Source organism: Indicator indicator, unplaced genomic scaffold, assembly GCF_027791375.1.
Source record: "Indicator indicator isolate 239-I01 unplaced genomic scaffold, UM_Iind_1.1 iindUn_scaffold_65, whole genome shotgun sequence".
Taxonomy (NCBI): Eukaryota; Metazoa; Chordata; class Aves; order Piciformes; family Indicatoridae; genus Indicator; species Indicator indicator.
The window spans coordinates 23,706-47,916 of record NW_026539196.1 but is presented as its reverse complement, the minus strand read 5'-3'; the positions used below and the strand labels follow the sequence as shown (position 1 = coordinate 47,916).

The 24,211-nt window shown below is 58.2% G+C and overlaps 1 protein-coding gene across 1 annotated transcript; it reads right to left on the bottom strand.

Annotated features, from left to right (window-relative positions):
* Positions 1 to 475: 475 nt before the first annotated feature.
* KANSL3 (KAT8 regulatory NSL complex subunit 3) lies at positions 476 to 22,640 on the bottom strand. Its single transcript, XM_054398595.1, has 17 exons — positions 22,509 to 22,640; positions 21,363 to 21,479; positions 20,382 to 20,483; positions 20,189 to 20,260; positions 19,814 to 19,888; positions 18,384 to 18,541; positions 16,940 to 17,003; positions 15,739 to 15,939; positions 14,539 to 14,695; positions 12,470 to 12,547; positions 9,325 to 9,495; positions 5,796 to 5,883; positions 4,409 to 4,554; positions 3,914 to 4,026; positions 2,705 to 2,924; positions 1,774 to 1,907; positions 476 to 1,052 (listed from the first exon to the last, which is right to left on the bottom strand). The coding sequence occupies exons 1-17, from the start codon at positions 22,617 to 22,619 to the stop codon at positions 1,050 to 1,052; spliced, it is 2,010 nt and encodes a 669-aa protein (XP_054254570.1). The 5' UTR covers positions 22,620 to 22,640; the 3' UTR covers positions 476 to 1,049.
* Positions 22,641 to 24,211: the final 1,571 nt, after the last annotated feature.

Here is a 24,211-nt window from a genome sequence, read left to right as displayed (position 1 = left end):
GGGAGCTGAGCAATGCTCAGCAAGACCTGAAGGAGCTGTGGGAGGCAAGAGGCTGGGGCCAGACTCTGCTCACTGGTGCCAAGGGGCAATGGGCACAAAGTGGCACCCAGGAGGTTCCATCTGAGCAGGAGGAGAAAGTTGTTTGTTGTGAGGGTGCTGGAGGCCTGGAGCAGGCTGCCAGAGAGGTTGTGGAGGTGTCCTTGGGTGGAGAGCTTCCAACCCCCCCTGGGCATTGTGCTCCTGGGCAAGCTGCTGTGGGTGCCCTGCTGGAGCAGGGGGGTTGGCCTGGCTGAGCTCCAGAGCTCCCTTCCCCTCTCCACCATTCTATCATTCAAGGTGTGGCCTCACCTCCTCTCATTGGCCTTGGCACATCCACCCAGCCCAGCTCGGTCCTTCTGCAGAGCCTCCAGCAGCTCAGCTCTGCCCCCCCAGCTTGGTGTCACCCAGGCAGGAGGCAGTGAAGGACAACCAAACCTTTTTATTAAACAGCATCAAACCCAGCTGACCCTCCCCAGCCTCTGCTCCAGCCTGAACCAGTTCCCCAAGCCCCTGGGGGCTGCTCCTTCCACCCCACCCAGCCAGGCTTCGTCTTCTCCACCTGCTGGGGGCATTGTCCCTACAGCTTCTGGCTGTGGTGATGATGATGATGATGATGGAGGATCTGCCCAGGCTGCTGCCCAGCGGTAGCAGCATGGTGCCAGCTCCTGGCCTGAGCTTCTCTGGTGCAGATATTGGTGCTCCACCATGGGTGGAGCCCTCCTCAGGGTCTCCACTGCTCCCTTGTCCTCGGTGTGTCCCAGAGGTCCATTGCCCTTCACTGCAGCCAGCGTTGAGGTGAGGATGAAGGCCGTGGGAGAAGTGTGAAGGACAGGGCCCACCTCTGTGTGTAGCACTGGTGAAGGTGCTGGCACTGGGGAGTAGGCTGGCAGAAGGCTGTGTGCCAGGCAGCTTGAGGGGCACAGAGGTAGCCTCAGCCATCACGGATGTGGTGAGCGCAGGCAGCCTGGTGTCAGACCTGACGTCGAGCAGCTCCATGGGGCTGCTGCTGGTCACTGTGGGAAGGGGAAGAGTGCTCAGAGCCCTTAGGGGAGCCCCAATCTCTGCTCAGGTCCTTCAGGGGAGCCCCAGATCAGCAATGGTGTGGCCAGCAGGACCTACTGTTGGTGACCCACCTCCAAGAGGGGCCCTTGATTGAACAGCTACCACCCCAAGGTGACCTAAGTTGGTGTCAGCAGCACAGCAGTGAGAAAGAGCAGGAGGTGAGGACCTGCAGGAGGACTTCCACCACTACCACCAACACCCACAGGGCCCAGCCTCACAGCAGGACAGCCAAGGGTCAGAAATGGTGCTTTGAAGAAGACACCAGCTCCAGCTGGCACAACCAAGCCCTCCTCCTGCCTCAGCAGGCTGGGCACAGATGCCCCACAGGCAGCTCTCCTCCTCCCACCAAACCCTGGCACTGCCAAGCACACCTTGGACCTTCATCCCCACGCTGATCCCAGCCTGGCTGGAGATCCCTTGGTGCAGCACCAGTGTGCTGTGGAGCACAATCCACCCTGCCACCAACTGCCACCAAGGGCACCTGGGTCTTACCCACTGCCCTGCAAAGCTCCTTTTTGAGTGGCCTCCAAGATGATCACCCACAAGAGAGAGGCCTCCAAGGCCCCCCACAGGATGACCCCAGGAACACCTTCCCCACAAGAGCTACATCTGCCCTTGGCTATGATGGTCAGAAGCAGGCCCAGAGGAGCAGCAGGAGGATCCAAAAGTTACCTGAGGGGCCTGGGTCTGCATGGGCTGCTCCTCCAGCTGGGGCTGGACAGTCCCCATGGTGGCCTGGCTAAGTGTGGACACTCTGCTGGGCTGCCCACGCAGTGTCACAGTGATGGTTGTTGGGGCCTTCAAGCCTAGAAAAGACAGGAGGGAGATGTCCCTGAGACATGGAAGCCTTGGTCACCAACCAGAGGTGCATGAGGAGCCTCTTTCCATTAAAGGAACCTGCTCAGATATCAACCACTGGGCAGAGTTATGGCTCATGAGGCAAATGAGCTGTGGAAAGGTTGGTTGTGGGGTGATGGAGTGCTCAGGTGCCTTCATCCCATGGATGTCACTGAGACCTGGAATTGCTTGGGTTGGAAGAGATCTTTAAGATCAGCAAGTCCAGCCCTTACCCAGCACTGCCAGGTCACCACCAAACCATGGCCCTCAGCACCACATCTCCACAGCTGTGAAACCCCTCCAGGGATGGAGACTCCACCACTGCCCTGGGCAGCCTGGGCCAGGCCTGGACAGCCCTCAAGGGGAAGAAATTGTTCCTCATGGCCAACCTGAACCTGCCCTGGGGCAACCTGAGGCCATTGCCTCTTGTCCTGTCCCTTGTTCCTTGGCACAAGAGCCCAACCCCCACCTGGCTCCAGCCTCCTCTCAGGGAGCTGGACAGAGCCAGAAGCTCTCCCCTCAGCCTCCTTCTCCCCAGCTCCCTCAGCTGCTCCTCCCCAGCCCTCTTCTCCAGACCCTTCCCCACCTTTCTTGCCCTTCTCTGGCCCTGCTCCAGCCCTCAAGGTCCTTCTTGGAGCCAGGAGCCCAACCCTGCCCCCAGCACTCAAGCTGTGGCCTCCCCAGTGCCCAGCCCAGGGGCACAGTCCCTGCCCTGCTCCTGCTGCCCACAGCATTGCTGCTCCAGGCCAGGTGCCTTCTCCCTCACCTGCAGCCTGGTTGGAGATCTGGGCCAGGCCAGGGAGGCTGCTGGCCAGCTTGGCCAGGCCCCCATTGGTCAGCAGGTGGTGAATGGCTGTGGGCTTCCCACTGGCTGAGGCTCCTAGGGACAAGGAGGTGGCGACAGGGATGGTGCGGACGATAGTGCCAGTGCCTGTGGTCATGGCACTCAGGCTCTGGATAGGTGCAGGGCTCTTCACAGCTGAGGTCTGCAAGGAGAAACAGAAGCAGTGAGTGCCTAGGGAGCAAGGGGATGTCACAGCCTCTCCCTCCTGCAGAAGCTCCAGCCCTCCAGCACCCTCACAACAAACAACTTCCTCCTCCTCTTCACATGGAACCTCCTGGGTGCCACTTTGTGCCCCTTGCCCTGTCCCTGGGCACCAGTGAGCAGAGCCTGGCCCCAGCCTCTTGCCCCCCACAGCTCCTTTAGCTCTTGCTGAGCATTGCTCAGCTCCCCTCTGGGGCTGCTCTTCTGCAGGCTCTCAGCCCCAGGGCTCTCAGCCTTTGCTCCTCCCAGAGCTGCTCCAGGCCCCTCAGCAGCTTCCCAGCCTGCCCTGGACTCTCTCCAGCACTGCCCTGGCCCTCTGCAACTGGGGAGCCCAGAACTGGACCCAGTTCCCCAGCTGTGTCCTCACCAGGGCTCATCAAGATCCAGTTTGGAGGAGTTCATAGGATGGTTTGAGTTGGAAGGGAGGTTAGAGGTCATCCATGGGCAGGGACACCTCCCACCAGCCCAGGTTGCTTAAGGCCTCCTCCAACCTGGTGTTGGACACTTCCAGGGAGGGGACTCCAGATGTGGCTTCACCAGGGTGGAGTAGAGGGGGAAGAGAACGTCCCTTGCCCTGTTAGCCACACTCTTCTTCATGCACCCCAACAGACCATTGTCCTTCTTGGCCATAAGGTCACATTGCTGGCTTGTGGACATCATGTTCAGCTCCAGCTCATACCTACCCTCCCTGGAGGTGTTCAAGGCCAGGCTGGATGAGGCCTTGAGCACCCTGGGCTGGTGGGAGGTGTCCCTGCCCATGGCAAGGGGTTGGAACTGGATGATCCTCAAGGCTCTTCTGACCCAGCTCGTTCTCTGAGTCTATGAATCTCTCCTGCTCCCAGAGCAGGCAGCTTCCATCCATCTCTTACCACTTTCTCCCTCTCAGCTTCCCTCCAGGGAGGGATCTGCAAGGTCAGCAGCCAGCAGTACCTGCACTGGGGACGCTGCTGCAGCCACGCTGGCAGGCAGGGAGGAGGACTTGGTGCCAATGTCCTGCAGGCTGAAGCTCAGCCCTTGCAGCAGGCTGCTGGCAGAGGCTGCTCCTGAAAACAACAACAACAAAAAACAAACAGAGGCAAGAAGAAATAAATCAGGCTTGGAGCACTCCCAGCTCTGCCACACAACCTACTGTGTGCAGCATCCCAAGCAGTGGGATCCAAGCATTCCCAGCTGCTCCACATACATCTGACTGCTGCAGCTACAAACCAGCTCCGTGGTGAAGCTGAGAAGCAGGAGGAGGTTGGGTTTGGATCACCTTCAGTGAGATCTCTGCAGGCTCTGCCCCAGCCAAGCACTGCAAAAAGTGACCTCAGGCAAACCCCAAGCAAAGCAGGGACAGCAAGAAGGAGGCTCCCCCCCTCCCCTTGCCTCTGAGGTTGGGTTTTCCCTTCTCCATTCACAGGAGGGATGCAGAGGGGCAGGTACCTTGGAGGGTGGTGGGTGGCTGGGCTGGCAGCCCGTGGGTGCTGCTGGCCACCAGCCTGCTCTGCAGGGCGTGGAAGGCGCTGGGGGCCGTGCTGGGGATGAGGGCTGAGGCAGCAGGGCTGCTGCAGGAGCTCTCTGCTGCTGTGCTCAGCCTGCAAAGCCAGAAGAGGAAAGAGTCACCTTAGAGAGAAACCACACAGGGCAAGGCCAGCAGGTTGTCACTGGGCTCCAGTGACCAAGCAAGACTCCTGGAAGGGTCAGGCAGGGAGCTTGGGAAGCTAACAAACACCCAAGGCAGGAGAGGATTCCCTGTGTCCACTGCAGCAGTTGGAACAGGGAGCACCCAGGGAAAAATCCATTCCCAGAATCCCAGCATGGTGAGGGTGGGAAGGGAGCTCTGGAGCTGAGCCAGTGCAACCCCCCTGCTCCAGCAGGGCACCCACAGCAGCTTGCCCAGGGGCACAGTGCCCAGGGGGGGTTGGAAGCTCTCCACACAAGGACACTCCACAACCTCTCTGGGCAGCCTGCTCCAGCCCTCCAGCACCCTCACACCAAACAACTTTCTCCTCCTCTCCAGGTGGCACCTCCTGGGTGCCACTTTGTGCCCCTTGCCCCTTGCCCTGTCCCTGGGCACCAGTGAGCAGAGTCTGGCCCCAGCCTCTTGCCCCCCACAGCTCCTTTAGCTCTTGCTGAGCATTGCTCAGCTCCCCTCTGGGGCTGCTCTTCTGCAGGCTCTCAGCCTCAAACTGGAAGTGAGCTTCTCATAGGTGTGCACCAACTGAGGTGATGCAGGAGCTCCTGTCCAGACCTGGAGCCAGGTGGGGGTTGGGCTCTTCTGTCAAGGAACAAGGGACAGGACAAGAGGCAATGGCCTCAGGTTGCCTCAGGGCAGGTTCAGGTTGGCCATGAGGAACAATTTCTTCCCCTTGAGGGTTGTCAGAGCCTGGCCCAGGCTGCCCAGGGCAGTGGTGGAGTCTCCATCCCTGGAGGGGTTCCAAAGCCCTGGAGCTGTGGTGCTGAGGGCCATGGCTTGGTGCTGCCCTGGCAGTGCTGGGGTAAGGCTTGGACTTGATGATCTTGAAGGTCTCTTCCAGTCAAAAGCTCTCTATGATTCCATGACTCTGGCACATCTCATTCCCTCCCAAGACAAGAGCTGAGCAAACTTAAACTGGGAGACCAGACAGGAAGAGCCCCAGAGCCCCCACACCTCCAACTCTCACCCATCTCTGCCAGCCTCAACTGCTGCTGGACCAACGTCCTGAGGAGCCTCCGAGCCTCCTGCTCCCCGGGGAGACTCCAGCCAGGAAACACCAGAAAGCTGCAGGAGCCACCCAGCTGTGGAGCTTCCCATGGGAAGCCTGTCCCAAAGCCCCACAGCTGGACTCACTTGGGGGTGGTGCTGAGCAGTCCTGAGAGCTCCTTTGCGCCGGCCACAGTGTGGCCCAGGGCCATGGGCAGAGGCTTGCCAGCGACCACTGCAAGAGAGAACAGAAGGATTCTCACTCTCCTCCTCCCCTGCCTGCCTCTGGGCCTCCTCCACCCCTCACCAAACTCCTCACAGAGCTGCAGCCCACGGGGCTCATCCTGCACAGCCCCTTCGGGAGGAAGGCTCCATGAACAGACACTCCTGAGAGGTGAGGAGCACCAAACCTCCCCCAACACAAGCTCCTGAGGGATCAGCAGCACCAAACCTCCCCCAACACAAGCTCCTGAGGGATGAGGAGCACCAAACCTCCCCCAACACAAGCTCCTGAGGGATGAGGAGCACCAAACCTCCCCCAACACAAGCTCCTGAGGGATCAGCAGCACCAAACCTCCCCCAACACAAGCTCCTGAGGGATGAGGAGCACCAAACCTCCCCCAACACAAGCTCCTGAGGGATCAGCAGCACCAAACCTCCAACACAAGCTCCTGAGGGATCAGCAGCACCAAACCTCCCCCAACACAAGCTCCTGAGGGATCAGCAGCACCAAACCTCCCCCAACACAACCTCCTGAGGGATCAGCAGCACCAAACCTCCCCCAACACAACCTCCTGAGGGATCAGCAGCACCAAACCTCCCCCAACACAAGCTCCTGAGGGATGAGGAGCACCAAACCTCCCCCAACACAAGCTCCTGAGGGATCAGCAGCACCAAACCTCCCCCAACACAAGCTCCTGAGGGATCAGCAGCACCAAACCTCCAACACAAGCTCCTGAGGGATCAGCAGCACCAAACCTCCCCCAACACAAGCTCCTGAGGGATCAGCAGCACCAAACCTCCCCCAACACAAGCTCCTGATGGATGAGGAGCACCAAGCCTCCCCCAACACAAGCTCCTGAGGGATCAGCAGCACCAAACCTCCCCCAACACAAGCTCCTGATGGATGAGGAGCACCAAACCTCCCCCAACACAAGCTCCTGAGGGATCAGCAGCACCAAACCTCCCCCAACACAAGCTCCTGAGGGATCAGCAGCACCAAACCTCCCCCAACACAAGCTCCTGAGGGATCAGGAGCCTCAAACAGAGCAGAGCTCTCTATAGAAACCAAAAAGCTGCTGGTGTGGAAGTGTGAGGCCAGCTGGGGTGGAAGGAATCAGGTCTGGAATCTGTCAGCAGTGACATCTCTCAAGCCCTCAGCACCAAATCCAAAGCTCCCTCCATGAATCTCCCTCCTAGCCCATCCTGGCACAGCTCCATCACCTTGGGCCAGCAGGTGGGCCAGGGTTGGCCACCAGGGGTGGCTTTTGGAGGCCCCTGACAAAGCACACAAGGGGAGGCAGGACTCAGAGGATCTGTTTATTGCCACAGCTGGGGGGTACAAGTGTGCTGTCCCGTTGTGTCCCCTGGGCCAAGAGGGGACCTCTCCCTTTGCTTTGTGTCCATGAGTCATCTCCTGGCTGTGGAAAGAAGTAAAGGGTGGAAGATTAAAAGAAAAGAGACCTTGACCTGCAGTGCTGCACTGCCTGCAGCCAAGCTGGGCTGGATGTGGGGCTCTGGGCTGCCACCTGAGGACAGGGCCAAGGGCTGGGTCCTGCCCTTGGGGCACAGCAACCCCAGGAAGGCTCCAGGCTGGAAAGTGCCTGCTGGGAAAGGCCCTGGGGGTGCTGGGTGGCAGCAGCTGGAGAGGAGCCAGGGGGTGCCCAGGTGGGCAAGAAGGGCAGCAGCAGCCTGGCCTGGAGCAGCAGTGGTGCAGGGCAGGGATTGTGCCCCTGGGCTGGGCACTGGGGAGGCCACAGCTTGAGTGCTGGGGGCAGGGTTGGGCTCCTGGCTGCAAGCAGGACCTTGAGGGCTGGAGCAGGGCCAGAGAAGGGCAAGAAAGGTGGGGAAGGGTCTGGAGAAGAGGGCTGGGGAGGAGCAGCTGAGGGAGCTGGGGAGGAGGAGGCTGAGGGGAGAGCTTCTGGCTCTGTCCAGCTCCCTGAGAGGAGGCTGGAGCCAGGTGGGGCTTGGCAACAGGACAAGAGGAAATGGCCCCAGGTTGCCTCAGGGCAGGTTTAGGTTGGAGATTAGAAGAAACTTCTTCACTGAAAGGGTTCTCAAAGCCTGTCCCAGGGAGGTGGTTGAATTCCCATCCCAGAGGTGTTTCTGTGGTGCTGAGGGCCATGACTCAGCCCCAGCCTTGGCAGAGGCAGAAGATGGTTGGAGTGATGACCTTGGAAGGGCTTTTCCAACCCAAACAATTCTGTGGTTCTCTGGTTCTAAGCAACATCCTCTGGCTGCAAGTGACCAAAGCTTCTGTCCTCCTTTGCAAAGGCTGAAGGGGATGCAGATGGAGCAGTTCAGCTCTCCCTGGGCTGCAGGGACCTCTGCAGCACTCCTTGCTGTGAGAACTATCCCTGCTGCAGAGGCAGGCGAGGAGCAGGGCTTTGGCCATCCCTGGTGCTGTGGCAGGCTTCAGGCCCAAGGGGGACCAGCAGAACCAGGTGCTCAGCTGAATCATGAAGCCTGGAGGTCTTCCAGAAGAGGAACATCACTGCCATCCTCAAGCAGGAGCATGTTCCAGGTGAAAGCAGGCAGCAGAAATGAGGAGCAGCTGAGGGACCTGGAGGTGTTGAGCCTGGAGGAGCTTCATTGCTTTCTGCAACTCCCTGGAAGGAGGCTGGAGCCAGGTGGGGGTTGGGCTCTTTTCCCAAGGAGCAAGGGACAGGACAAGAGGCAATGGCCTCAGGTTGCCCCAGGGCAGGTTTGGGTTGGCCATGAGGAACAATTTCTTCCCCTTGAGGGTTGTCCAGGCCTGGCCCAGGCTGCCCAGGGCAGTGGTGGAGACTCCATCCCTGGAGGGATTTCAGAGCTGTGCAGATGTGGTGCTGAGGGCCAGGGGTTGGTGGTGCCCTGGGAGGTGTTAGGTTCTGGTTGGCCTCAGGTTGCCTCAGGGGAGGTTGAGGTTGGACATTAGGAGAAACTTCTCTCCTGCAAGAGTGGTCAGGGATTGGCACAGGCTGCCCAGGGAGGTGGTGGAGTCCCTGGAGGTGTTCAAGAAGCCTGTGGCCATGGCAGCTGGGGCTAGGGTTTGGTGGCTGTGGTGGTGTTGGGTTGATGTTGGACTGGATGAGCTCAGAGGGCTTTTCCAACCAGAACACTCCTGTGACTCCAAGGTTCTCCAGGACCAGTGTCCTGCTTCCAGCAGCAGCTCAGTGCCTCAGAGGAAGGTGTGAGCTTCACCTTGAAGCTCACCAGGCTGGGGGCAAGGCTTCCTCTGGAGCAACCCCAACAGCAAACAAGAGGCTCCTGCCCTGCTCCTGATGCTGCCAGCCCCCAGCGCTGCCCCACCTGCCCCAGCTTCACTCAACAACTTCAGCCACTTCCTGCTCCACAAATCCACCACAGCTCCCTCCCCTCCCCCTCTCCTGGTGGCCCTGGAGGAGCAGGGTCTGGGCAGAGCCACCACCCCCCTGCCAGGGGGAGTCCATCAAGGAGCTAGGCAAGAGCAACTCACTTTCTGGCTGGGTGCTGGGGGCTGCTCCCTTGCCTGTGCTGGCAGCAGGAGGGACAATGGTCACCTTGATTTGGGCTCGTTTGGAGGCCTTGCTGCACTGGGTTGGGCTGGGGGGTTGATGCCTCTTGACTGCTGTCCGTCCATCATCTTTGTCACCCCCTTCCAAGTGCTCTGAGGAGACTGGAACTAGGGGGACACAGAAGGAGCTGTTTGAGCGTCAAGGGTTGATGGCTCCAGGTTGGGGTTGCTCCACTGGATGCTGCGGAGGAGGAAGAGGAGGAGGAGGAGGAGGAGGGACACATGGCCCTGCACAGCTTCTACAGCTCCCTCCATGCCAGCCATGCAGCAGGAACTCCTCCTCTTCATCACCCAAGGCTGACTTCTGCCCACCCTGAGCTGCTGGGTTGAGGGGCAAGGGTTTGGCTCAGCTTCTGCAGTGAAGGCACAAGGGATGCTCACAGCCCCACCAGGGCAGCGCTGGTTATTCCAAAGCGTGGCACAAGCAATCCTGGCATCAGGCCCCTCGGACGTCCCAGATTTCCAGGAGGAGGGATGAGCCTGCAGAGCCTTTGCAGAGCTGGTGCAGCAGCACTGGGATGGGAGGTCACCACGGGTGGCTGTCACTCGGCACCTGCTGGGCAGCCCTCGGGGAGCAGGAGGGAAGCGCAGGGGTTGTGAGAGGCGCCAAGCGAAGCGGCTGTGAGCGCAGGAGGGGCTGCAGCAGAGCCAAGCCCCTTCCCCAGGAGGGGTCCAGAGAAGGGCAACGGAGCTGGGGAAGGGTCTGGTCTGGAGAACAGGGCTGAAGAGGAGCAGCTGAGGGAGCTGGGGGTGTTCAGCCTGGAGAAAAGGAGGCTCAGGGGAGACCTCGTTGCTCTCTCCAGCTCCCTGAAAGGTGGAGCCAGGTGGGGGTTGGGCTCTTGTGCCAAGGAACAAGGGACAGGACAAGAGGAAATGGCCTCAAGTTGCCTCAGGGGAGGTTGAGGTTGGCCAGGAGAAACAATTTCTTCCCCTTGAGGGTTGTCCAGGCCTGGTCCAGGCTGCCGAGGGCAGTGGTGGAGTCCCCATCCCTTGAGCAGTTCCAAAGCTGTGGAGATGTGGTGCTGAGAGCCATGGGTTGGTGGTGCCCTGGGGCAGTGCTGGGTTAATGGTCTTGACTTGATCATCTTCAAGGCCTCTTCCAACCAAACCATTCTGTGATTCCATCGTTCTCTACCCTACACTGCTCAGTACCAGGAGATAAACCCCAAGCTGAGCTTCCTCTTCCACACCAACAATTCCTTTTGCTCCATGTCCTTGACCCTTCCCATCCACATCATCCTCCCCAGAGCAGAAGCTCACTGGGGACATCCAAAACAAGCACAAGAGGACCCACAACAGGCACCTCCAGGAACCAAACACCATCATGAGCTGCCAGACCCTGCCCAGATGCTCTCCACAGGTCACCCACCACTGGTGCACCATCATCCGGTCCCAGTTTGAACTGGGTGCACTGGGTTGAAGTGAAGGCACAGATCTGCCTTCTCCACATGGTGGGAGGACATGCTGGGGACAGCTGAACCAGCTCACCCCCTCCTGACAGGTGATCCTGGGCATCTTGATGATCTCTGGGGTCCCTTCCAACCAACAGAAGCTCCTGGCCCCCAGACAAGCACCCAGAGAAGCTCCTGGCCCCAGGCAAGCACCCAACTTGCTGTGCTGCTTCCAAGTGCCACCAGCCAAGCAGGACAACGGAACAGCTCATGCACAGGTGTTAGGTGTCCCTCAAAGCATCAGTGGGCAGTGACCCAACGTCCCTCTGTGTGTCCCCACTGCATCAGAGAGGGGTCTGCTTCACCAGGAGGGGCTAGCTGCACCTTCAGGGGGAGCATCCTGCTCCCAGCTCAAGGAGTGAGGGTTCAGAGAGCTCAACCAGCTTTCAGTCCCACCAAAAGGCAGCCCAGGCTGCTGTCAGCCCCTCCACATCCCCCCACCAGCAAGGTAACATCCAGTGTGGTTCCTCCTCCCCAGCCAGTGCTGGGTGGGAGGGCTCTGGGTACGTGCTCCCAGTCTGACCTCACTGCATGGGGAGAGCACAGAAGAAGGCTCCAGGGAGAAAGAAACCTTCAGAACATCCAGCTTGGGCCAGCATTTGCCTCAGGAGTTTGTCACCACGGTTGTAGACCTGCAGTTTGGGCTCTGATTTGTGCTCAGAGCAAGCAGGAAGCCTGCAGCTCAGGAGTCTCCACACAAGGTGCCAGGACACCACCAGCTTCCCTGCACCCAGCACTTGCTGAGGTAAAGCACTGAGGTGCTGCAGAGAGCCTGGGCTCATCCACATCAACACTCTCAGCACCCTGGGGTCACCCAAAGGGAGGAAGTGACACCTGAACACCACCTCCTGTCATGGACTGCAGCCTCTCGTCCTCTCCTAAATCCCAGATCCACACAGATCCACAGCCACTGCCACTCCAAACGTGGCTGGAGCTATGCTGTGAGTATCTCACCCCTCAATCCCCAACCCTCAGAGCTCCACCTCACTGTGAGCTCCAGCTCCCAACATGAGAGACCACAGGGGTGCACACCTCCACATGTCTCCTGCTTCAGGCAGTGTCCATCTCCCACCACATCATCACTCCCTCTCTCCCTGACCCCTCAGCTCTTCTCCAGCTCCCTCTGGCCAAGAAATGCTGCTCCACATGTCCACACCTGTCCCTTCCAAGTCACTCAGCAGGCCCTTGTTTCTGCTTCCATGTGTTTGGATGCTCTACCAACACACAGGTGGTCTCTCAGCCTGGTGGCTGTGTCCCCTTCTCAGCTCTGGCACAGGAAAGGGTTAAACTGATGACCTCAAAATAATGGTGCATGGAGTTTTAGTCCAGCTGGCTGCCAGAGGACACAGCTCCAAGAGCAGGATTTACCCACTGGTGCTGGGGTGGAGCTCAGGGTTGATGAAGCTCAGAAGCTCATCAGTTAACGCTCTCAGCAGGTTGGTTGCTTTAGCTTCAAACACAGCAACCAGGCAGCAAAAAAAAAAAAAAGCAGGGGGACAAGGGGACACATTGGGTCACATGCCCAGACCAGTGGAAGGAAGGAGGAAGAGGATGAAAGAAGGTAGCAGAGACAGAGAGGAGGAAGGAGATGGAGAGAGAAGTGAGGAGATACTCACCAAAGAGACATGAAGAGGTGCCAGGAGGAAGAGCTTTCCTGCCCAGCATGTTTTGTTTCAGAAAAGCAGCAAACTGAGCTGAAATGAATCAGAGAGAATTACAGATCACAGCTCTGAGGGGGACAGGGACCTGTGGGGACACCACTGCCACCCAAACCAGAGCCCTAGCAGCAGGCAGGGAGCTCTGGAGAGCACCATCAGGCACAGAGACCTTGGAGCAGGCAGGGAGCTCTGGAGAGCACCATCAGGCACAGAGACCTTGGAGCAGGCAGGGAGCTCTGGAGAGCACCATCAGGCACAGAGACCTTGGAGCAGGCAGGGAGCTCTGGAGAGCACCATCAGGCACAGAGACCTTGGAGCAGGCAGGGAGCTCTGGAGAGCACCATCAGGCACAGAGACCTTGGAGCAGGCAGGGAGCTCTGGAGAGCACCATCAGGCACAGAGACCTTGGAGCAGGCAGGGAGCTCTGGAGAGCACCATCAGGCACAGAGACCTTGGAGCAGGCAGGGAGCTCTGGAGAGCACCATCAGGCACAGAGACCTTGGAGCAGGCAGGGAGCTCTGGAGAGCACCATCAGGCACAGAGACCTTGGAGCAGGCAGGGAGCTCTGGAGAGCACCATCAGGCACAGAGACCTTGGAGCAGGCAGGGAGCTCTGGAGAGCACCATCAGGGAGAGACCTTGGAGCAGGCAGGGAGCTCTGGAGAGCACCATCAGGGAGAGACCTTGGAGCAGGCAGGGAGCTCTGGAGAGCACCATCAGGCACAGAGACCTTGGAGCAGGCAGGGAGCTCTGGAGAGCACCATCAGGCACAGAGACCTTGGAGCAGGCAGGGAGCTCTGGAGAGCACCATCAGGGAGAGACCTTGGAGCAGGCAGGGAGCTCTGGAGAGCACCATCAGGGAGAGACCTTGGAGCAGGCAGGGAGCTCTGGAGAGCACCATCAGGGAGAGACCTTGGAGCAGGCAGGGAGGAGAACATCATCCTGCCACAGAGACCCTGGAGCAGGCAGGGAGCTCTGGAGAGCACCATCCAAGCCATGGGGCACAACAGAAACATGGCACCTCCTTTGCTCCAGCACTAGAAGTGGCTTCATCCCAGTTTGTCCCTCTCCAGCCCCACAGCCATGGGGAAGAGGCCCAGCTCTCAGGGGGTGAAGGCAGGCAGGGCCAGTCTGACCCAGCAGGTGCACCAGGAAGCTGAAAGCAGCTGGGAGATGTTCAGCCAGCACATCCCTGCCCAGCTATAGCCACAAAACACAGGCCACAAGCAGCAGAGCTCCTGTCCAAACCAGGCAGCCACCACACACCCCCTGCTCCTGCTGTCTAGAAGCTTCCTTCCTCAACCAGAACAACAAAGGGATCCATTTCTCTAGGCTAGGGTCTGAGATCCAAGCTTCAGCCTCTCTCTGAGGGACAGAAAGATTTCACACTGTTGGAGAAGGCAAGAAGCCTGGCCAGGCCTGCCTTGAGAGAAGACACAAGAGAAGGGAGATGGAGAACCCCCATTTGCCAGAAGAGATCAACACCATCATCATCAACCAAACCACCAGACTGAAGCTGCACCCTAAGGTTTTTATACAGCATCTAACAGGACCATAAACCTAGCCCCAGCTCAACCTGGTTTGCTCTTCAGAGCAGGTTTTCCACAGCCACTTGAACCAAGATGACTCTGTAAATCCCAGCTCCACTGCTTCAGTCACAACTCAACAGCCTCAACCATCTCCTGAGCACCTTCCCTGCATGCGGATGAGACACCAGACAAAGAGGCTCACGCTGGAGAAGACTCAGAGTGACTCAAAGCATGGCCTCATGTGGATGGAGTCAGGCAGGGGAAGTCAGACTCCTCCCCTGTGACCAGCAGCAAGGCTCCAGGAGCTGCAGAAACACCAATTCCAACCTAACCTCGACCCTGCTACCTTCAGGTGACAGTGACAGAGCTGGAGAGAAAGGTGTCACAGGCAGCATAGAATTCAGGACAGGACTGAGAAGACCAAAACTGACACAGGTCAGGATAGAAAAAAACCCAAAAATCCAGAGGCTAAGAGGGTAGGAAAGCTGCAGAGCATTACCTTGTGCCTGCTTGTGTGCCAGGACAGCATCCATCCTCTGCACCTGCCTCTTGAGCAGCTGTGTGGTGCCCATGGGGCTGGGCTTCTGGATGGAGGACACAGCAGCAATCTTTGTCTTGGGGCTTGAGGTGGGGCTGCTGGAGACGCTGGATAAGTCCTGAATGAAGAGAAGAAACATTCCTTAGACTCTCCTTTCACACAACCCCAGCATGGTGAGGGTGGGAAGGGAGCTCTGGAGCTGAGCCAGTGCAACCCCCCTGCTCCAGCAGGGCACCCACAGCAGCTTGCCCAGCACCACAATGCCCAGGGGGGCTTGGAAGCTCTCCACACAAGGACACTCCACAACCTCTCTGGGCAGCCTGCTCCAGCCCTCCAGCACCCTCACAACAAAAAACTTTCTCCTCCTGCTCAAATAGAACCTCCTGGGTGCCACTTTGTGCCCCTTGCCCCTTGGCCTGTCCTTGGGCACCAGTGAGCAGAGTCTGGCCCCAGCCTCTTGCCCCCCACAGCTCCTTTAGCTCTTGCTGAGCATTGCTCAGCTCCCCTCTGGGGCTGCTCTTCTGCAGGCTCTCAGCCCCAGGGCTCTCAGCCTTTGCTCCTCCCAGAGCTGCTCCAGGCCCCTCAGCAGCTTCCCAGCACTTCCCTGGCCCTCTGCAACTGGGGAGCCCAGAACTGGACCCTCTTGGCCACCAGGGCACATTGCTGGCTCCTGGGCAGCTTGTCCCCCAGCACTCTCAGCTCCTTCTCCTTGCAGCTGCTTCCCAGCAGGTCTCCCCTCACCTGGGAGGTTGTTGCTCCCCAGGTGCAGGACCCTACACCTGCCCTGCTTGAACTTCATGAGGTTCCTCTCCCCCAGCTCTCCAGCCTGGCCAGGTCTCACTGAATGGCAGCACAGCTTGATGGGGGTCACCACTCCCCGGGGCTCACCCTGTCCCTTCATCCAGAAGATGCTGAACAATCCTGGCCCCAGTTGTGATGCAGGGGAACACCAGGGCCAGTGCAGAGGGGTTCATGGTTCCCTATGAGATAGAACTCCAAGCACAGCATCTCTGAGGTGGAGCAGATCTGCTTCTGAAAGTTCACCTGCCCCACAACAAGCCCTTAGTCCCTCCTTATGCTTTCATTTCCCTCTTCAGACTCTCCCCACATCCTCTCCACACTGGTCCCTGAACATTCCCAGCTCCCCAGAGGAGTCCTCACCTCAGAGCCTGAGGGTGAGGCTGGCACTTTGGCTGCAGGGGAGGCAGGCCTGCTGCTCCTCTCAGGCAGCTCAAAGGACAGGTCCCTCCTGGAGCAGTCCCTTGGCTTCTTCTTCTTCTCAGCATCCAGGTCGCGGGGGTCGGAGCCCGAGTGGCTCTCGGCTCGGGTGAGGACTCCGGTCAGGAAGTCAGCAATTTCATCCTGGGAATGGTGAAAGAGTTGGACCAAGCAGTTGGAAGGAGATGAGAAGATGCCCCAGGGGACACAGGGATTCATAGTCATGGAATGGGTTGGGTTGGAAGGGACCTTGAAGATCATCCAGTGCCAACCCCTGCCATGGGCAGGGACACCTCCCACCAGCCCAGCTTGCTCAAGGCCTCATCCAGCCTGGCCTTGGACACCTCCAGGGAGGAGGCAGCCACAGCCTCCCCAGGCTCTTAGGTTTAAGAGTCCTCAAAAAGTAACCCTAAAACCTCCCCAAGACATTGACTTTCTCAGGGCAGTTCCTCAGCTGTGAGGCCAGGCTGAGAGAGTTGGGGTTGTGCAGACTGGAGAAGTGAAGGCTCCAGAGAGACCTTCTGGTGGCCTTGCAGTGCTTAAAGGGGGCAAGAAGAAAGCTGGGGACAGACTTTTGAGCAGAGTCTGTTGTGACAGGACAAGGGGTGACAGCTGCAACTGAAAGAGGAAGAGTCAGACTGGAGAGGAGGGAGAAATGTTTGACACTGAGGGTGCTGAGAGCCTGGCCCAGGCTGCCCAGAGAGGTGAGAGCTGCTCCATCCCTGGCACCACCCCAGCTCAGGCTGTTTGGAGCTGTGAGCAGCCTGCTCTGGTTGGGGATGTCCCTGCTGGCTGCAGGGGGGTTGGACTGGATGAGCTTTAGAGGTTCCTTCAACCCAAACCAGTCTGAGATCCCCCACTGACTGCAGACACACAGCACAGAACCATGATGGTTTCTCCAGCAGCTGCCAACCTGCTGCCCCAGACAGCTGGTCTGGAGAACCACAATTTGTTCAGCTGTGCCCCCAGGAAGCTCTCATTCCTCCTCCTGGACAGAGACAGCCACTCCCAAAGCCCACTCAGGAGACAGATCCCCTTCAAGGCAACCCATCCAGGCAGCAAGGTTAGAACTGGTGGTCACCAAGATGCTTCAGCACAGGTGTTTGGAAGAGCTGAGGTGTAAAAGGAAGGTTCCTCTGTTTACCTGGATGCATCTGTCCACCATACTCTGTGTCAGGCCTTCTGACTTCTTTTTGGCTTTGCTTATCCTAATAAAAACCCAACAGATGGATGTCAGCACTCCTCTGGTCTTCCACTTTCACAGTCCCAACATCATCACTCACCTGATCCAAGCTCCCTTCCCCAGTTAGCCACACAGGAAGGCAAAAGCCAGCTCCAGCTGCTTTCCACTCAAACAACGCCCACTCCCAAGAGGTGCTGAGGGGAGGCCCAGCACCCCAAAGCCCCCTGAGAAGCAAAACTGATCTTTCCTTCCCTCCACAGCTCTGGCTTCACACCCAGGATCAGACTTGGAAGCTGATTTCTTTTCTCTCCTTCACTGATTACCCCCTCCTAGAGATCTCATCTACTGCTGGATCCACCTTTAATATCAGGGTTTAACCCTCAAGCACAACTTGCTCAAGGTTTTCAGAGACTCATTTAGGTTGGAAAAGCCCTTCAAGATCATTGAGTCCAACCATTAACCCTACTCTACCAAGTCCACCACTAAACCATGTCCCTCAGCACCACACCTACACAGCTTTGAAACACCTCCAGGGATGGGGACTCGACCACCTCCCAGTTTTTTCCAGCCACTCACAAGAGGGACAGGAGAACAAGCTCCAAAGTTTGCTGAAACCCTCAGAGCCTCTTGCTTCCTGCATCTACCACCTCTCTGGGATGAGACTTGGGGTTCTTCAGCATGGAAAAAAGGAGGCTGAGAGGAGACCTTCTGGCTCTCTACAACTACTTGAGAGAAGGTTGGAACCAGGTGGGGGTTGGGCTCTTCTCCCAAGGAACAAAGGACACAGTGAGAGGAAATGGCCTCAGGCTGCACCAGGGGAGGATTAGATTGGACATTAGAAGAAATTTCTTCGCTGAAAGAGTTCTCAAAGCCTGGAACAGGCTGCCCAGGGACGTTATACAATGGGTGGCTCAATGATCTTAAAGGTCAGTTCCATGCCCAGGTCCCTCAGCTGCTCCTCACCCAATCTGCTCCAGCCCTCAATACCCTTCTTAGGGTGAGGAGCCCAACCCTGACTCAAGCTGTGGCCTCCCCAGTGCCCAGCCCAGGGGCACAATCCCTGCCCTGCTCCCTGGCCTTGCTGCTTCAGGCCAGGCTGCTGCTGCCCTTCTTGCCCACCTGGGCACCCCCTGGCTCAGCTCCAGCTGCTGCCACCCAGCACCCCCAGGGCCTTTCCCAGCAGGCACTTTCCAGCCTGGAGCCTTCCTGGGTTTGTTGTGCCCCAAGGGCAGGGCCCAGCCCTTGGCCTCTATCCACCAGACCAGATTCTGAACAACAAAGCTGACCTCAGTGGAGCATTTTCTCATGTTATTTCAGTACCAAATGTGAGGTTTTTCTGTACACAGCACAGTCAGACCTTGCCCAGTGCTCCTGAGAGGCCAGCAGCCACCTCACAGAGCCTTACCTGAGGTTGTCATCTGCTCCTCCCACCACCACCATGCTGTTATCAGCTCGGATTTTCTCCCTGAAATCCTCCATGGCTTCAACGTTGGACTGGAGGGAATTCTGCCCAATGACAAAGAGGACAGGGGTCTTCATCTCCAGGAGAGGGTCATCAACGTCCTGCAAAGGCAAAGGCAGCTGTCAGCTGGAAGGACTGAGCCAGGGCAAGGAGTCTTTGGAGTTGAATTAAAGGAAGATTTCTAAAATGGGCCCACTTGGGCTCCACAGCAATCAAGCCAAGTTGTCCTCTCTGGTCCACAGATGACACAGTCAACAAGTCACCCACACATAGGACCTCAGGAAGGAGGTGCAAAGCCACATCACAGCAGAGACAGGCAAGGCACAGGACTTCTGGTGCCCTGTGCTGCAGTCCCACTGCAGGGCACACCTCCTCCCATCAAAAAAACCCCAAACAAACAAAACAAAACAAACGAACAAAAACACCCACCAAAAACAATCAAATCACCCAGAGTCCCCAAAAGTTCTTCCAATTCCCACTGGGCTTCCAAGCCCAACTCTAGGAATCATCCAAGGAAGTTCAGTTCTTAAAACAGCTCTACCTCCATCCAGGGGAACAGGGACAGGCTGGAGGAGTGGGGACATGTCAGCCTCATCAGGTTCAACAGGGCCAAGTGCAAGGCCCTGCAGCTGAGCTGGGACGAGCCCCTGTATGAATCCAGGCTGGGGATGAAGGGCTGGGGAGCAGCCCTGAGGAGAAGGACTTGGGGGTGCAGAGCTGGACAGGAGCTGGCACTGAGCACTGCCAGCCCAGCCCCAGCCTGGCCTGGGCTGATCCCCAGCAGGGTGGGCAGCAGGGGCAGGGAGGGGATTCTGCCCCTCTGCTGTGCTCTGCTGAGACCTCCCTGCAGTGCTGGGGCAGCTCTGGAGCCCTCAGCACAGCACAGACAGGGACCTGCTGGAGAGGGGCCAGAGGAGGTCACAGCAATGCTGGCAGGGCTGGAAGGGCTCTGCTGGGAGGCCAGGCTGAGAGAGTTGGGGTTGTGCAGCCTGGAGAGGAGAAGGCTCCAGGGAGACCTTCTGGTGGCCTTACCAATGCTCAAAGGGCTGTCATAAAGCTGGGGACAGAGTTTGTAGCAGGGCCTGTGGTGACAGAACAAGGTGGGGATGGTTTGAATTCGAAGAAGAGATTGAGAGTGGAGAGAAGGGAGAAATGTTTGACACTGAGGGTGCTGAGAGCCTGGCCCAGGCTGCCCAGAGAGGTGAGAGCTGCCCCATCCCTGGCACCACCCCAGCTCAGGCTGTTTGGGGCTGTGAGCAGCCTGCTCTGGTTGGGGATGTCCCTGCTGGCTGCAGGGGGGTCAGACTGGATGAGCTTTAGAGGTCCCTTCCCAGCCAAACCATTTGGTGACTGTGTGACCCCGTGGTCCTTACCCCTCTGGGGCCATCAACGGTGAGCAGCGGGAAGCCAAGGCACACCACGGCTGTGACGTACTCCAGCACCGACACCTGGGCAGGAGAGCAACAATCAGCATCCTGCTGGCTGAGTGCAGCGAGGTGTGGAGGCTCCTGCCAGGCACAGAACCAAGCTCCCACAGTTAGGCCTCAATTTGTGGGTTAAAGGGGGGAGAAAAGCCAATAATTGACTGACTAACTCCTCATGTCCCCCACCCACCGAGAAACTGTCTCAAAGCCAGGGCGTGGGAAGAGAAAAGGGACAAGGAGAACCCCCTCCAGAGCCTTCACCCCAATCTAAGTCTGAAGATGTCCTGTGGGCTCTGAGAGGATGTAAAGGACTCAAGGACTTACGTGGCAGGCCACCAAGGCACCTGTGTTCCACCCAATCAGGATGATGGGCTTGTGGGAGAAGTGGCTGTGAATCTACAGAAGGAAAAGAGACGTGGAGATGAGGGATGGGATGACGTGCTGGGGTAGGCAGGGTGAAGAGGTGGACGGGAGCAGCAGAAGCCCCCCCCCCAGGGTGCTGGCCAGTGTGACTCACCTCAGCCACTTTAGCCCTGACAGCCCCAATCATGTGCTCCAGGCACTGCAGCACTCCCACCCCGCTGCCGTTGTTCAAGAGGTGAGTGGTGATGGGGATCACCTGCAGGGGAACCAAGGTGTCACTGGGGACAAGGACTCACAACAAGGAGCAAGGACTACAACCAGTTATAGCATCAACTCAAGCTTTGCCTCTCCTTCTTCCCCCTCAGAACCCCACTCAGGACCACCTCTGGTGCTCAACTCGCTCCTACACACCTTGAGTGGTCACCAGGAGGGGTGTGAGCAGCTCTGAACCCAGGAGAGGCCTAAGCTGACCTGGGGCTTCTCTCCTGCAACCTCTCCCACCAGCACCCTCATCAGTCCTTAGTAACAGAACCAAACCGATCTAAACTGCTGAAGATAGCCTTGTTCAGCAACTGTTCTGGATGGAAGAGACCTTTGAGATCATCAAGGTCAACCCATAACCCCCAGCACTGCCAGGGCACCCCCAAGCCATGGCCCTCAGCACCACACCTCCAGGGCTTTGAAACCCCTCCAGGGATAGGAACTCCACCACTGCCCTGGGCAGCCTGGGCCAGGCCTGGACAACCCTCAAGGACAAGAAATTGTTCCTCATGGCCAAGCTGCAACTTGAGGCCATTTCCTCTTGTCCTGTCCCTTGTTCCTTGACAGAAGAGCCCAACCCCCACCTGGCTCCAGCCTCCTCTCAGGGAGCTGGAGAAAGCCAGAAAGTCTCCCCTGAGCCTCCTTTTCTCCAGGCTGAACAACCCCAGGTCCCTCAGCTGCTCCTCAGACCCCAACCACATCAGATCTGGGCACCTTTATGCCCTGTGCAGTGTCTCAAACGCCAAACACTGCGGGTGGCAGATTGCAGCCTCTGCTTTCAGCAGAACCAACCATCTGGGTGCACGGCAGAGGAGCTCAGCCTGGCACAGCTGCTGCTTTGAACTTCCCTCCTCTCAACCCCAACCACACCAACCTTGCCCAGGCAGGAAAGCTGCGACTGCCAGAAGCGGTGCCGTCGGGAAGTGGGGAACATGGAGTTGGAAGGTCCGGAGGAGGCGATGAGGATGAGAGGGGATCCAGGCAGCTTACTCTGCAAAGGGCAACAAAGAGAAATGAGCTTCCCAGCCTGCACCACGAAGCAGGAAGGTCTTGTGGAGCTCATTGACTGTCCTCAGTCAAAGCTACTTCAGGTGGGATTGGGAAGGGAGCTCTGGAGCTCAGCCAGGCCAACCCCCCTGCTCCAGCAGGGCACCCACAGCAGCTTGCCCAGCAGCACAATGCCCAGGGGGGGTTGGAAGCTCTCCACACAAGGACACTCCACAACCTCTCTGGGCAGCCTGCTCCAGCCCTCCAGCACCCTCACAACAAACAACTTTCTCCTCCTGCTCAGGTGGAACCTCCTGGGTGCCACTTTGTGCCCATTGCCCCTGGGCACCAGTGAGCAGAGTCTGGCCCCAGCCTCTTGCCCCCCACAGCTCCTTTAGCTCTTGCTGAGCATTGCTCAGCTCCCCTCTGGGGCTGCTCTTCTCCAGGCTCTCAGCCTTTGCTTCTCACAGAGATGTTCCAGGCCGCTCAGCATCCTCCTGGCCTCTGTGGGACTCTCTCCAGCACTTCCCTGTCTCTCTTGAACTGGGGAGCCCAGGTCTGGTCCCAAGACCCCAGATGTGGCTTCACCAAGGCAGAGTAGAGGGGCAGGAGAATGTCCTTTGCCCTGCTGCCTCCCAGGGCACCACTGGAGCCTTGTTGGCCATGAGGACAAGTTGCTGGCTCATGGGCAACTTCTTGTCCCTCCCCAGCACTCCCAGGTCCTTCTCGGAGCTGCTTCCCAGGAGGTCCCCCCTCAACTGTACTGCTGCAGGAGGTTGTTGCTTCCCAGGGACAGGACCCTGCCCTTGCCCTGGTGGAACTTCATAAGGTTCTTCTCCACCCAAGCATGGGGAAAATGCGTCCAACAGAAGGAACCACCCTCACTGAGCAAAGCTAAAGCAGGAGGAGAAGAGCCCAGGAAGCAGGAAAGAAGCAGCAAAGGACCACAGAAGGAAGACAGCAGAAGTCCAAAGGGAAGGATAAAGCTGAGGTGAGATCAGGCCCTCAGAGCCTGCCCCCCAGGGGCACTCACCGGTTTGTTATGTGACAGGACACCCACAGCTGGGTCCCAAGGCCTCTTCAGCAGCAGGGACAGAGCCTCAGCCCCTGCTGCCCCTGTCTTGGCAGTGGAGGAGAGCAGCATCCTGTCGATCAGGGTGGGGATCTGAAACCAGAACCAGGGCAAGGCCTGAGAAACTCACCCAGCCCTCCCCAGAGCCGAAGGAGAAAAGCTCCAGCAGCTTCCTTCAAGGAGTTTCACGAAAGGAGAAGGTGACAGCAAAGTCCTTCCTCACCTTTCCCTTCAGCGTCTGCAGAGCATCCAGGTAAGCAGCCAGCACGGGCAAGCTGAGGGTTTCCACCAAGGTGGTGTGAAGCCACTGGATCAGTTTGGTGTCCCAGTTCACACTGGCCAGAGCCTGGCGGACCCTCCGGGCACATTTATCCACAGCTATCCTCCTCAGCACCGGCTCGTTGCAGGCCTGAAAGCAGGGACATGGGGAGAGAGTTAGGGGGGACATGTGGTGAGGCCACCCTGACAGAGGGACAGCATCCAGCCAGAGGGACCTGGACAGGATGGAGAGCTGGGGCCAAGCCAATCTCGAGAGATTCACCAAAGCCAAGTGCAAAATCCTGCAGCTGGGTTGGGACAAGTCCTGGTATCCACCCAGTCTGGGGATGAAGGGCTGGAGAGCAGCCCTGAGGGGAAGGACCTGCTCTAGGTGATCCTGCTCAGGCAGGGGGCTGGACTGGATGATCTTTTGAGGTCCCTTCCAACCCCTAACATTCTGTGATTCTGTGTAACTTGGGGGTGCAAACTGGACAGGAGCTGACACCAAGCTCTGGAAATGCCAGAGATGAGCAGGAGCTTGCCTTAGGTCAGGCCACCAAGAGCAAGGTGAGCTTGAAGTGGCCTGCAGCAGCTTGGCAAGTAGGATGGGCTGAGGTGGAACCTTCTCAACTACAAAGGGACTGTGATGACCTGTCCCATCAGGAGGGGACTTCTAGGGGAGATGGGACACTGAAGAGAGGGACACCCTGAAGGGACCTGAGCAGGGACTGGGGCTCCCTCCAGGGACCTGAGCGGGCACTGGGGCTGCAGAGCACAGAGGGCCCCAAATTCCTCTTGCATGAAGCGGAGACTCACAAGGAAGACAAAATTCCACCTTGAGGAAACCCAGAGCTGCCTCTTTCTTAAGACCCCACAGCTCCAAGGCCCAGAGCTGCAGCCTGGCCCTGTGGGGCTGTGCAGGAAGGGCTGGCAGAAGCAAGCAGGCCTTACCCCCTCGTTGGCCAGCCGGGCCAGCCGGTCCGACTGCAGCGCTTTGTGGATCTTGTTGAACAGCTTGTTCTGGGCCAGCGTCCAGCCTGTCCTGTGGGCACAACCAGAGAGGGTCAGGACAGCTCCTCTGAGGGCACAGAAGCAGCTGGCAGCACCACTGAGTTGAGAATGGATTTGTGGCTACAAAGTGAGATGGTGGTGAAGGGTCTGGAGAGGAGCAGCTGAGGGAACAGTCTAGAGAAAAGGAGGCTGAGGGGTGACCTTCTGGTGGCCTTTCAGACTTCAAGGGCCAACCAGAAAGCTGGGGACAGAGTTTTGGGCAGGGCCTGTTGTGACAGGACAAGGGGTGATGATTTGAACTCAAAGAGGGAGATTCAGACTGGAGAGAAGCAAGAAACACTCACACCTGCTGTCCTTGTCCCCACACCTGCTCTCCTTGTCCCTGCACTCCCTTT